The sequence below is a fragment of the Lissotriton vulgaris genome, chromosome 9 (assembly GCF_964263255.1).
Source record: "Lissotriton vulgaris chromosome 9, aLisVul1.2, whole genome shotgun sequence".
Taxonomy (NCBI): domain Eukaryota; kingdom Metazoa; phylum Chordata; class Amphibia; order Caudata; family Salamandridae; genus Lissotriton; species Lissotriton vulgaris.
The window spans coordinates 460,568,153-460,583,269 of NC_141697.1; the positions used below are offsets into that span (position 1 = coordinate 460,568,153).

The 15,117-nt window shown below is 41.4% G+C and overlaps 1 protein-coding gene across 1 annotated transcript in view; it reads right to left on the bottom strand.

Annotated features, from left to right (window-relative positions):
- Window positions 1-1,752: 1,752 nt before the first annotated feature.
- CDCA4 (cell division cycle associated 4) overlaps window positions 1,753-15,117 on the bottom strand; it is a 30,490-nt gene continuing 17,125 nt past the window's right edge. The window contains exon 2 of the mRNA XM_086937913.1: window positions 1,753-4,204. Coding sequence (XP_086794039.1) covers window positions 3,471-4,199 — 729 coding nt within the window. The 5' untranslated portion in view covers window positions 4,200-4,204 and the 3' untranslated portion in view covers window positions 1,753-3,470. The remainder of the gene's footprint in view (window positions 4,205-15,117) is intronic.

Here is a 15,117-nt window from a genome sequence, read left to right on the forward strand (position 1 = left end):
ACCATCTGAGACTTCAGCACCAGGTCAGCTGCTAAAAGGGATTTGTGCATAGTATCTCCAACCCACAAGTAACATGCTGGGATGGAACTTAAGCTGTGATGTTAGCTTTAGCCCAATATATGAACACTGGAACAGCTTTTTAAACAATGAAAGATAACCTGCTAAACAATTGTAGAAGGCATAGATATGGCATGGTGAAAAGGAGATCTACTGTGTGCCAGTTTTTAAAAATTGTACAAATTTTGTGACAGAGCATGCCTGAACTGGTATGTTGTGCAAAAATTTTTTCTTCTAAAGAGACACTCCAATACAATATGGAAGTTTTAGATTATAAAAATCCCGTTAAAATGATTTCAAATTATACCATTTAAATTTCATGCATAACACTTAACTGTATGCGTATTATAATATCTTAAAATAAAAAAAAAACACTGGCTGGACATTGATATATTGCCCATTATTTCTGTGTTTTGCTGAGTTTCACGTTTGTAGTAAACTGCACCTCCTGGTCGTCCTTGGACCTCTTTGCCTCACCCCTCCTGAGTTAAGTGCTAAAAGGGGTACTCTTTTCCCGGTTTGGGCTCTCAAGAGATGCCCCATGATACCTGTGGTAATCTATTGTTACAAATTGAGGCACAATAACCCCCAATTGTCCTAGAACACCACCAATGAACCAGCTCTGAGGATGATGCTTAGGGATTTGATATGCAACTTTGGGTAGAAAGGTTGAGGATTAGAATTGCTGGGAGAGTGGGGAAATTTTCCATTTACTTTTTAACTCATATGGATTTGTTGACTGAATTGAAAAGAGAATACAAGAGGGATTGTCCAAGGAGAACAATATTACATTAATTACTGCAATTGGGCGATGGTTGCTTCACGAGCAGTCTTAAAAAGAACATCTTAAGACTGGTGCACTCTGAAACCACCAGTCTGGACATCAAACCAGCCTTAAGTCTCCAAGAATTGTAATGTTAGGTGGTGACAGAATTATGTTCAAAATATTCACAAATATTAGCTTGCAAAGAGGAGATATAAGGATTACAATGGACAAAAGGGTAGGGTTCCGGGAAGATACAGCAGTGTAGGAGCATTGATTTGCAGGGTTTGGCAAATTTCTGGTAGACATGCTGTTCCTGTGTAAAGCTGATTAGCTCCATTCTGGGAAACTACGTGCAAGGAGTACTGTGTATGTGCAAGGAGGAGTACTGTGTATGTGATGTCAGCCAGCCTAATTTTGTAACAAAATCAGATCAATACTCCTGGGCAGTACATCAAAATGATGTGCATTGTTTGCAAAACAAACTGACAAGAAGCATGGTAATTCTGGATCAGAGACCATGTATTTAGCAGATGAGAGCGATATGCTCTCGGTACACCACAGTTTCGCAGTTAATAGTGTGATGAATAATCGGAGGGTATGCCATTGAGCTAGAAATGCAGCATACTTCTATGGTTGAGAGTTTACCCAGTATGAGTCCCTGGGGTACAGAGATGGGCAGCTTCAGGAATTAAAGAAGTTGAGTAGCAATGATGTGGTGTTCAGGTCTTGCAGGTGGCAAAGTGAAAAAAGTGCCATGTGATTGGTCCAAGTGACAGTGAACAGGACAGACTGGTGCTGCAGCTCCAAAACAGTCTCACCGAAATTAGCCCCAAAATGTACAGTACACAGGAATACACTTTGAATTTGCCAAAAACACTTATTTGGCACATCCAGTTTTTTTTTTTTTAAAGACCACATGAAAATAAAAGCCAAATAATGCATAAAGTTTAATATAAACTATGGGCGTTACACTTTTCAAGATATAAAATACTAGACTACGTCAATTAAATTGTTTTTTAAGAACGGTAACCACCTCTCCCCCATGGCAAAGTTAAATACAAATAAAGAAAGTTACTTTCACTGACAAAAACAGGGTATGCCAAGTTTCATTATGGGTCCATAGAAATTTACAGGTGTTAGAACACTGGTATAACATCTAGTTCATATGGCTTTTGTTTGAAAAGGTTATGGGTAACCACTGTGAAAATTAAGTTAAGTATTAGAAAGATCAAAAATTGACTAGGGAACAAGAAATTAGGCTGGACAAATGGAGAACAGTCGGGTTATGTAGACAGTAAACAGAACTTAATTACTAGAATTGGACATCAGCCTCAAAGTCAAGTACAAATGTAAACCTAACTTTAGAGCTCAGAGATGCAACATAACCAATCTATTTGTAAAATGGTCCTTAGGAGCCAGATATGCAAAATACACCCTATAACGAATGTATGAATTGTATACAAAGCAAATACATAGCCCTTGAACTGCTTTGAATTATGTGAGGTTAAGTGAAAAGTCAAACACAGTGGGGAGAAAGGACAAGATAACAGTGATATCATACCAGACATGTTTGAAGGCCCCGACAACACTTTATGTAGTAATTAGTGCAAGATACTTTGTAACTGTTTTCTGGCTGGTAGATACACACTCGCTTGACATTCACATAAATAAGTAAGCATAATTTATATTTTGAAATTAAGCATGGCTTGAACAGAATTTCAAAAATGAAATGTCCGTCTCCACAGAACACATTTATTACAAGAAGACTGTTCATAAATGTGTAGGTGTGCTACATACACAAATAAACTTTCTAAGTTAGTATGATACTATTTAAAGTACAGAATTCTTAAAACGCTTACACCAGCAAATACAATTTATAAAATTGCGTATTTACAGTGTCCATCCTTTTAAGTGGGCTACGATGTAGCTCAAGTAAAAAAAAATGTAAAAAATTAAAATCCCTTCTTGAAAAGTTTTCAAAAATAGTCAACACACATTTATAATAAAAATAGCAGTTGACCAGATGAATAGTAAAATATATATTTTTAGGAAAATAGATGAAAAATCTAAAATACTGCATACAAGTAGCATAATGTAGTTTAAAAGTGTGGCAAATCTCTGTAAACGAAGTATACAGAAAGTTCATTAAAAAAAAATAACTGCAATACAAGAGGCCATGATTTCCAGGAATATGCCTTTAAAAAGGGCAAAAGTCAAAGGCACCATGTTCAATCTGCTTTAGCAGAAATGGTGATCTTGTGATGGATTTTAGACAGGCCAGGCAGCTACTAAGGAGTGTAGTACAGCAGGGAATATCCAATGAATCACTTGAATAGATGACCACATTTGTCTATTTTCCGTTTTAAGCCATACTTTATTTAGAGGCTTGGATTCTCTGGACAGAAAAATCTCTAAAGAGTTGAAACTGTTGGTTATTTGTAGGGCTTCAGGTCATAAAAAATGTAAACTGAAAATGCAGGAAAAACTTGCATTCTAATACATCATAACAAAACACCGTGTATGTTAACTTTTCATTGAAAACGTCAGAAGTGCTTTGCATTTAATGCAAATTGCATTTACCGATTCCTTTATCAATGAAGTACAAGTCTCTTAATAAAGCACATTTTAACTAGTGTGTACACAAGTTTCAAGATTCAACAAGAATTTCTACAATATGGTCAATCTCATTAAGTTCTGATTTACAGTTACTATTTGTCGTAGGTTGAGTTGTGAAGTTATCCAGGACATCACAGTGGCCTACTTTGGAATTCCCCATCATTCCGGTCAACACTGTATCAAGATCATAGTAAGAAGTGTCAACATCAGAAAATAAATCTTCAACAGAATTTGGAGTTTTATTCTCCAATGTCTCAAATATCTGATCTATTGACTTCTGAAAATTTCCCCTATTTTCTTGCTGGTTTTCCATTTCCCAAAGATTGTTCTGTAGGATTCGTGGTGCTTGAACTTCACCGACAGCTGACGTATCAGAAATTATTTCTTGTGTCTGAATTTCCTCATATTCACTATAACCAGAAGTCTGTTTTCCTTCATGTTCCTTTGAAGAACGACAAAGGATGTCTGTTGAAACCAATCTGTCCAAAGGTGGCTGTCCTGTACTTTGAGCACTGATCATTTGCCAAGTGCCATCTTGAGTCATTTCCTCTTGAATTTGCCGTACAGTATTAGCTATGAGTACAGAGCGACAAAGGTTTGGCTCCACAAGCATGTGGCACAACTGAAGTTTGACCAAGGACATGTCTAACAAAGACTGCCTTTGGAGATTGTATGAAGGTATGGTTCTAAAGCCAGCTACTGTTCCTTCGATATCCTCTTCGCCTTCAAAACATTTCCTCTTCATGCCTCTTGCGAACATTATGTCTACAAAATAATGATAAAAAGAACACATTTTAATGTAACGCACACACTCAAAACTGACATGAAACAGTGATGACATTTTGCATGTCATTTCAGTGACTAATCTCAAAACATGGCACTCCGCCTGCACCTTTCCTTTTTCTGACAAACAGGGCATCAATCTACAATAGCAAACAAATAGGCATACAAACGCTACCTTGGAAAGAAGCATCTTAATCTTACATATAAACTCTTCTTTTGCCAAATGCTTTTAAAGTATATTGGAAGTTCAGACTGAAGTAAGGCAAGACAATAAAAGACACCAAAGTGAGTGAGTTAAGCTTTATTGATCAATTACTTAAAATCGTTACAATATACCATTATTACAATAATCTAACGGAAAAAGAAAAAAAGTTATGATCCCACAAAACTTGCTAAGAACTTTAGGAGAGTTTAAAACATTAAAAATAGTTTATCCAAACTGGCAATAAAGTGCAAGTGCATAAAACTTTGTGGGGGGTATTGTCAGACTCTCTTGCTTGAGGACCAGCTGGTTTCTCTTTAGTGACTCCGTTTTCTATGACAGGGCTGCCCGGATTGGTTCTGTAAATTTCCCTAGCTGCGCAACTATTTGGGATGTTTTGGCAGAAAAACACAGGTCTGAGACTTCTCTGCATCATACTTGGTCGTAGGGCCTGCAGATGGGAAGAACCAGCCGGTGCTGCTCGCTAACCAGCTTAGGACAGCAGCACAGCAGATGGAGCCAGGATTCACGACGATAGCTACAGAGACTACATGCAGCTGAATTGTCCTTCTGGGCCCAGGCTTGGTTAAAATCCACGAAAGGCAGTGCGAGCAGTTTCAAATAGGCAATTTATTTCCGGGCCGGGACTGTCAGTGCTTGCTCAAAGTATTGCTGTGGTTTGCCCACTGGGTAGGAAGTATCCAGTGCTGAGAGATTGGGATGATGGTGTAAATTTTCCAGATCTCTTTCGTAGGATATTTTCTTAACCTGTGTGTTCACTGTTCTTTTCCATGCGGTTACTGTAATATTTAAATTGTGCAAATTTTGAGAATCTATTTCTAGCGATTCTATGGCTTCTGCCAGCTGAACCTGCCATGGAGATCGCCCTTCTTCAAAGATTGTTTTAATTAGCCTTTTCAGAGAGGTTACTGGAGCAGGCAGGGTGCTAGTCGACAGGGTATCTTAGTGTGGCTTAATTAAATAAAAAAAGGAAATCTTAAGTGATATTTAAGGCTGAGGAGACCTAAATGACTGCTTAGCAAATCCTATCAAGCCTCATTTTGTGTCACCATCAAAGTCAGCCTGATCTACAGTACTTATGCATGAATGATTTTCAAGGGAATTGCCTGCAACCGGGTTGGATTAAGCTCTAAAACTAAGTGTAAACCCCCCAAAAAGGCATGAAAACATTTAGCTGGCAGCAGGCATCGAGGCCTTTCAAGTAAACCAAATCAATTTGATGAACGGCAAATCTAAGAAATGAGGAAATATTTTTCCTGCATCATTCTTTTGTGGGTTAAACGTTGGACAACCGGTTTATCAAAATTTGCAGATTTGGACCAAAACTTTAAATCGCAAGGCCCAATAGGAACAAATTAACCTAAAGGCTAGGTTATGCACTGACATTTACCCAACATTTTTTTTTTACAAACACACTATATGCGCCACCATTGGCTTTGTCAATGCATATCGCTAGTGGCGTGCTTCAACTACAAACGTCTTTCTGATGCAAGAAAGCCCTGAAAAAAGGCAGGGAGTGAGGACGCGTGTGCAAGGGTCATGATATTGCTGGCAGCCAGGTCATGCCATATAATGTGCTATTTCATAGACATGTTCCTGTCTGCACTTGGGTCCACACACAGGAACAAGCCGATGGAATGCGGAGGACACCTTTTCTCAGATGTTGGATTATAGCTCACGTGCCAAACTATCTGTTTTACATCAGGTGATGGGTTTGTCTCAAATTCAACAGGAGACATGTTGGGCATACATTTTTCCCATTCACTATCTAAACAAACTTTTTATACAATGGATTTGGAGGATGATTTTACGGTTACAACGACTCATCTGCTATCGGCAAAACTTGCATGCATCTCAGTGTCAGGAACTTGAATGACATTGGTGGTGGTGGTCTCGCCCAACGAAGCCATGTTCTCTGCAGCTAAAGATCCTCAGTGGGAGCTTCAAAGGTTCTCTGGCCCAACCCTAAGTGAAAGAACTGAAACATTTATTACTTTCCAACGATTCAAACTTTGCGAAAGTTTATTTTAGGGTGAAAGAAAACATACCGGGGAAAATCTCGAGCTGATTATTTTGTGCCTGTGGGACCCATGCATGAGTGGGGATGAAACTTTTTTTGGTGGGTTTCTAGCATGGGTCCATCGTGTTGTGCTTATAAAAAGGGAATTAAAAAGTGTAATAACAGTAACATTTTGGAAATGTGAATGTACACTGTTGATCAGAAAAAATGTGCACTAGTTCCACAGACCTGGGCTTCAAATCTGCAAGCTGCAAACAACGTCACGCAGCCAAATTTCTGAAAAAAGTTCTCATACGCCTTCCCCATTTCTGGTCCACAGTATTCAAGGCAGAATCCAGCGATTCCACACGGAAATATTTTTTGGGTTGGCTACTTAGAAGTGCATGTTTAATTAAAAAGAAAACGGACTGTCTATGCGAACTCTTGTTCTGTGCTAACTAGATTAGGAGCTGATTCGGATTTGGGAGCAAATCTTGCATTTCTTTCTGAAGGAGAAAGTGCCTTCGGAATAGAACGCTGCTGCACAAAGGCATATATCACAACCTGCAGCACAAGAGGAGGTTGGGTAAACTTCAGGACAAACAGCAAATATCGGTTATGCAGGTTGTTTTAATGCACTCCCTGAACTGCAAGACATAGGTGAAGGAATAACAAGCATTTACAATGCAACGGTTTTGCCTTTGACAATGTTAGAGTTATTGGCATTGTAAATGTTAATCTTTTTTTTGAGTAAACAGACAAATGGAGTTGTTGTTTACTAGTAAATAGCTTTATGTGTAGCAAATGTTAGACTTATTTCATTTACACTTATACACACACCTAGGTATATGTCTACAGAGACATACACACACAGAGCTCTCCTACACATATTGACTGGCTTTGTATAGACTACACACAGCACGAGACATACATAGTTATACAGACATACACAGTTACACTGTAACTCATCTAGAGATTTCGAAAATAACCTGTACTCATTACTCTATTCTTGCAATCCAGTAAAGTAAAAGAGGCGTAGTTACTATCAGCCTTGCTTCTCGTAAGTGAGGGCTAGAAGTACAAAGTGCTTGTTTAAGCTCAGGGGCAACTAATACAGTTAAGAAAAAGGAGAACTCCCCTTAGAAGAAATCCGATGCAGTGACCAAAGCATTTTTACGAGACACTTCGTCTTCAAGTAACAGAAATTATCCTAGATTTATGTTAAATGAAAGATGGGCTAATAACATGAATACACAATAATGCAATCTTCCTTTTGTATCACAGGGCTGCAGTATTCAGCAAGTAGGGCACACTACACACATGAGCATATCCAAAAACCCTCCAACAGAAAGTAGGGTTAGAATGACATCTCCTCTCCGTTTTCCTGATTACAAGCCAACCTCTTTATCAAGGTGATGCGGAACCCGAGTCTCCATTGCTTCTGGGTCGACCCAATGAATGCTCTACTGACGCATGTGGAATGTCCTCCATCAGTACTGGGTGGTACATTGTGGATTCTCAACTGAGGAAGGCTGTGATTATAATTACTTGAATCTCACTGCGTTGTGTGGGCACGCAGACCTTTCACGGAAAAAAGTGTGTGTGAGTGAGTGTGTGTATATGTGTGAGGGAGTGTGTGTGTGTTGCATCAACACAGTTTGTTGGTGGTCCTTGACAGGCCCTACACAGTTGTGTCTGTGGTTATACTTAGATTGCTATGTCCTCTAAGGTCTAGTGGACCGGATACACCACCTTCAAAGCTATACATAGTAAAATGCATATAACTTCCTACATGTCTTTTTACAGGCCACGCTTAAAAACAGCTAGAAGTTTACTGCAACGTAAGTGGAACAAAATCCCTTAACTTCAAACACGCCAACAATAGACTCTTTCCATACAGACACACTTTCAAACATGCACAACAAAGAGTAGTCTATTATTCTACGATGAAAACGTGACTAGGGCCTTGCAAGAGGAAAGAAATTGCTGTACAGATGGAAAGACCATGCAATGCAATTTATCTTAAAAGAAAGATTAGAGCATTGACAATGTCCGAGGACCACTCCGCCATAATCCAATTGTATCCTTCAAAGGGACTGTGGCAATAAAAAGAAGGGCTTGGGGAACAGAGTCATCACTGACAATCTTACGCGGCAGTGGAAAGATGAGTGCCACCATTATCCACCATCTTCCCCCAAAAGGGACAGAGACTACGCCACCAGCGCCCAAAACTCGTACCTAAAGGTAGTGTTCAGTAAACCACGGGCATGCCACTGTACGCTGCTTCCAAGTGAGACCACTTACTAGAACATGTTGGTTTGCTCAACTTTCTGACAGCTGAAACGGGAAATCTCCAAGCCCTAAGCTCTTGACAGCCAGACATTCATCCTGCAAACTGTGCTGACACTACACAGAGACAGACAGGTAGGACCTTAACCTCATGAGCAGCAACAGTGGGGCGTTGAATCAGTGGCAATTATAACGATGTAAACGAGAGGGACTCGGGCGGATCTAAAAACAAACAGATGCCAGGAAAGCAAAATAACAGGAAGTCGGTGTTCAGGAAGTGTAGGCACTGTTTTGAAAGCAAGTGGGTCAATCAATTTATCAACCTTCCGAGGTTGATGAAATGAAAACCACAAAGTTAGGATAATAAAGTTAAGGGCAGTGGTTCTAAACGGCAAGTACGTGACAGCCAGCCCTATAGATTGTATGCAATGCTAGTGTTGCTGAACACACAGTTCCAAAGCCAATAAATGAGGGAAACGATGTCACACCTGTGCAGTATTTTCCATAATTTATCATAAGCAAATATATATTGGTTTTAAACGACAGATTCTAATAAATGTGGAGACTAGCAAATATTCCTTTAATCTGCCTGCTCACCAGCTGATTACTCACTGTTATTGAAGGAACACAGCTCTTTGTTTAAAGAAAACAAATTCACAATACAATCAATACACATGACAGAATCTGGAGTGGGCATTGAAGCTAAGCGACCTCTAAACCAAACAAACATTTATTTAGAAGAAGAAAAAAATTCAGGCCGGTAGCATTCAGTTATCCTGCAGCGGCATGATGAGGCACCAATTCGGCACAGGCAGCGGTGCGAGCAGTGGCTGCTGATCAAACTGAAACTAAAGAAATAAATCCATAACTTCCACCTGCTCGCATCGCCGCTCACCTCACTGGTAACTTAACTTCCTACTTAGTTTTCTCTTGAGAAATGGACACACTGTTGCTGTCCAGATGCAGCACGCCATGTCACGCTGACGTCCGAGCCTCAGCCCTTGGTGCATCAGGGCCAGCAAGAAGAACCGTGCATGCAAGCGCGGCCGCCATAAAAGTGAAAGCATGGCATGGGGGAGGTATTACAAAAAGTTTGTTAAATTGAATACGGCGAGTCGCATCTAAAGAAAGGGGCGCGCCCACCTCTAAATCGAAAGCGCTGCATGGTGCAATTTAGAAAAAAAAACAAAGACTGTTTCTTAGAGTAAATATGGCAGGCCTGTATATAGAAAGGTGCACAGAATGCTTGGTTAATAAAACAAGCATTTACAAGTGGTGCGGAAACGGGCACAGGGAGAGCGGGGGGGGGGGGGGGGGGGGGGGGGGGAAACGCCGGAAGCGGAGGGGGGGAACGGGAAAAAATGCTGCTTACCTGATCAGCGGCCTCAGTGCACAGCCCACCTCTGCAAAAGACACGGTGGAAATGAAGAAAACATGGCAAGACCCAAATAAAAAATTGCACACGCCCACCGCCGCGATGACTATTTCGAAAGGGGCGGAAAGCCTAAAATTTGCAGGAACGCCCCCGAATCTGCTCTCAGGATGATGAGCAGATGTCTGTTCCAATGGCTAGCCTCCATTTATGGAGCTAGCCAATGGAAACAGAGGCGGGGACCAAAGCCACTCTACTCTTCTCATAAGATTTTCCCTGCAGCTGCGCAGTGCGCAGCTCGCTAGTCAAAACCTAAAAACGCAAAACCCTGGAAAAGTTTCTACGCTTTTTGCAAGAAGTACCACAGTGGGCACTATGAGAAGCTTCAAACAGACCTCCTCAACCATAACAGTATGCCCTGGACGGACATGTTCCCCGCTGAAATTACATCATCTAACATTACTCATGGCTGAAAGCTTAGAATTGCTTCCTCCTCTACTCAATAGACCATTCACCATTTCATTATACAACAATGGAAAAATAATGAGTCAGTCCACTGATTTAGGTCTATGATGATTTGACCATCTACCCACTGTCGTCCTAGTCTCCCCCGTTGCTTCTCCCGACTCACTGCTCTACTTAACAGACATTGCTCAAACCCTACTAACCCACACCCCCGGGATTAAGAGTCCGGTTCATAACAGGGTGCTCCGATTCAACAGACCATCCCGACTAGCAAGTGACCCGTATATCCTAACCTACTGTTTCCCATAGCTTGCCATCCTCCTAATCAGACCTCACTGGAACACTTCCACTCATAACACAAAGATCAATCCTCCCAAAGATGCTTTATATATATAGCTCCCCCCATACAACACCCCTCCCTGATTTGATTCACCACTTCTGGAGTATTATCCCCACATACCAAAAGCCCACCTGGAAAACCTTCCTTTCCGTACCCCTTACCAGTACCTACACACATTAACTGCCAACCTCACCAAATGCTACTGATCCAACTCCCACATATTCCCCACAATCACTCAATGCAATCCCTCTGATGTCACAGTTCACACCATTTCACTATAAGATACCTTCCCACGCCACTGCTCACCCTTTCCTGCCTCAATCTCTCTCAAGGGGAATTCTCAAACCTTACCTAAAACCAAATTAGACAATCTCTACCACCCTCTGGTACCTACATCCATGAATCAACCGGCTCACCCAATGCTTTTTAGCCCTTACAATGATCCCTACTTCAATCCCTCTGTGCTCGCACAATAATCTCCATACAGGAACATTATTCCTATTAGGGCTAAACATTAACATCCCTCACAGGCAATGTTTTAAGATGCATGCTGAAGTCCTTTCAGAGACCTGGATGATACAACTGTGCAGGGAGGAGGAGGGGGGGGTTATCAGACATCTTCGGAGACCCCTTACAATGCATTTAGATACCCAATTGACTATTTTCCAATGCTGGATCTACACATACAACAGAGCACTTTCAAGATTAAAAGCCATTAATCACACACCGGGTGATAATACAGCTTTGAATTGAGGAATGCATGGATCTCACAAACAACCAATAGATACAAAGCGATCTTTCTGAAAGATTTTAATCTTCATTGGGCCATCACAGAATGAAGTCAAACCTTTGGCTTTTTACTTTGTGTAAATTATTTGATCCAACATAACCTAAAACCAACAATAGGATCCATGCCGGATTTAATATCCTGAGAAGACCTGCTCAAAAGATGAACCCATACCAGTACACGTGTCCAATCTTTTTTTAAATTCTCTCTCGATGCAGCAGTCTAATTCCGTGACCCTGAGTCAACCAGAAAAGAGTGATATCAAGAGTTCGCAAGAAGATGGATGTCAAAATGCCTACCAATACTGCACAGAAGGTACTGCAGCCCATCAGTCCAGTCACTGATATCAATGACTCGACTGCCCTACAGATCTGCTAGACTGCATCGCTCTACTCCAGATAAAAAACCAAAGACCTAAACCATTTGCTTCCTAGTTTAAGAAGGCTCCATGAGGGGCCAAAAGGGAACAACCACATTTCACTGATGGTGATTGATTAACTCCGCTGGATATTTATTTAATCCAGGGCCATATAAAGAGGAAGGCATTACTGTATGGGGCTACACATGCCCACCCGATGTATCTGACAAATGGTAGGTATTTTTTTAGCACTAGACCATTGCGAAATGCTTAAGCACTGCTGCTGACACCCTATCTTTAAAAAAATAAACGGCTTTTGGTGTAATTCTCCTCAGGAAGCACAACCACAATATAACCTTACCAGCAAACCTATACACAAACATTTGGAAGGTTATCCTTCAATCAGAGCTGAAATCCCTTTTCCCTCAAAGACATTATAGCTAACCTCTCCTCTCCAGGTTTGACCACTTCGATTTAGTCTCCTCACTGATCTGTGCCCTGAGATTTACTGCCTCCATTTTATTAGCCTCCACCTTCGATGTGACACCAGTCGCCATTGTTCCGCACATTTTATGATCTTTGCAAGACTCAAACCCATGTCAATGGCTTTTAAATGTACCTACATCAGATTATCATAACATGTAATTTATGTAATGATCCATTTCCGTTGTAAAGCACTCTGGAACTTTTAGGTAATGACATAAAAATGAATGTGTAATAACCCTACACAAAGCATTTAGCATGGTCCCCCATTCCTTTGACATCTTTTCTCTGACAGCTTTTCCTGATTCTCTGATACCTTTGTAATTCAGACTTTATAATAGCCTACGGAACTAGTTTCCAGGGTCACTCTTTCCAACATTTGTCATTCCAATGTGCTCTATATAGAAGCTGCTCAGAGTGACCGGCTACTGAAAGTATAGATGCAAGGTACGACTTTCTAGAGGGACCTGCCTAACTTAAGTATCCTTAATAGGATTCTGACAAGTTTAACGATTTGCTAGAGCACAATGAAATCACATTTAAGGATCAAGTGAATCAAACAAATAATTCATTCTCACTTTTCTACACTACCTGAAATTGTGTTTCTGGTTATAAAACACTGTGCTAAAGAGTGGTTGGTGCATACCATCCTTTACTATGACTCTTCAGACATCCATTTCTCAAAAACTAAAATCATTTGTCTTCACTCTCTGAAACAGACATGCTCCCACCCTTAATCCATGCTAAACAAGCATTTGCAATGCAATAAGTCTCGCATTAATTAAGTTTGAGCTATTGACGCCGAGCATCTATTAATAATGTTAATGAAGGGGTTACTGCGCCACCTTATTAGCAATAAATCTCCGCCATTCTTTGTTGGTTAAAAGCATTATGATCATCATTGCTATCATTACTGAAGCCATTATTCTTGTGTTAGCATCAGAGTAGATTTATGATAATCCCGCCATCACGGGGGAGTTTAAGAAGGTGTAAACGCGTGATTAATGGCTGCTTTCACGTTATAATACTAGTCATTTCCCAACTCTTTTTTACAAATAAGAAATGGCCATGGGAATTAGAGCTGGTGATTACTGAAGCACTTCTATGAAGTGTCTAATTACTCACTTATGCAATTGCCTCGTAAAAAAATCAAAAGGCAATACTTTCCTATGGCAATGCAGGATGGTTCGGGAACACCGCCTTGTGAGAAAAGACATGCCTCGAAATATGCACACCGCGAAAAATACGCATCCACATTTTATTTAAGAATCTATTTCGCAGGAAAAAGTCAGTGAGGAACCAGGGGGCAGAAACGCCGCAGCGCAACAGTCTGCACCATTCTTAACCTGAGATCATGGCTTTAGCAAAGTAGTGGGTGTCGTTCAATTGTCAATTGTTATACATCTTGAAATCCATTGTCTTGTACTTAACTGCGTCACAAGCAAATGTGTTTATGTGCAATGTGTAAAATTACCGTGATGCTTTCGGAATTGAGATAACTCACAATGAAAACAAAAATAGATGTTTTATCTGACAAATAGTTTTAGTGAAAAACTAAACTGTAAATAAACACTGAAATCCATCATAACCGAAAGTATTTTTTCAGATAAACCACATTTTTCTGTACTTGCTGGATATTGGGCCTATATTTTGGCAAATGTCCTTGAACTGGTTGCAAACCTTAGCAGCATTCCTCTATATATTGGATGTAGTCACATCCTGTGCGGCCGCTGATGGGTAGTATCTTTGTTTAGTTTACCCTTCGAAACAAAGCATGCAGCCTGCGAGGCACAGCGCATTATACTTGGAGAAAAGACAACATCCAAACAATCTATATTGGAGACGGTGTTGCTGCACCATTGTGACCATACCTTCTTTACCTGTGAGTTCCCTCTGCGTGTTATCCTGCCTTCCCCCTGGCACCGTGGCTGAGCCTGTACAGTGTCTGTCTCCACTGCTCAGAGACCTGTGCCAGGCTCTGGTAACTGTATCCAAGCTCGCGGGTCGTCTGCATTGTCAGAAGAGCCCCTGAAGAGATAGGGACGGCAGTAAGGGGGTCGGCAAACTGAAAGGGAGTAAAGTGGTGGGAGCGAAGTGAGGGCAACGCCGGGCGCGAAACAAAGCGCGGTGCGAGCGCACGAGACGTCGTCGCGAGCGTGCACGCAAGCTGAGGAGGATTTCCCAAGACATGGAGCCAGATGCCGAGACTGACCTGCTGCTGAGGGAGAGGGACACGCGGAAAGAGCCCGGTGAGTAGGGGAGGAAGGTGTGTGCGCGTGTCTGTGTGCAGAGTGGGGCTTAGTTGTAGGGGGGTGTCTGTGCACTCCTGTGCGTGCGCGCAGCGGCGAGGGGCGTGTATGTCTCTATGTGTACGTGCGTGTGTGTATGTGCGCTCGTGTGAGTGTCTGCTTAGAAGGAGCTAAAAGGGAGACAGGAGATGGTGAACGCGCGCGTGACCGGATCAGAGTCAGGCTGCCCGTGCCAGTCTCCTGTCTCCTCTTTTAGTCCTTGTAAGCAGAACCACCGCCAATAGGCCTCTTCTGCGACAGCAGGGCTTCGCCCTGCATCGCAGTGTGAGA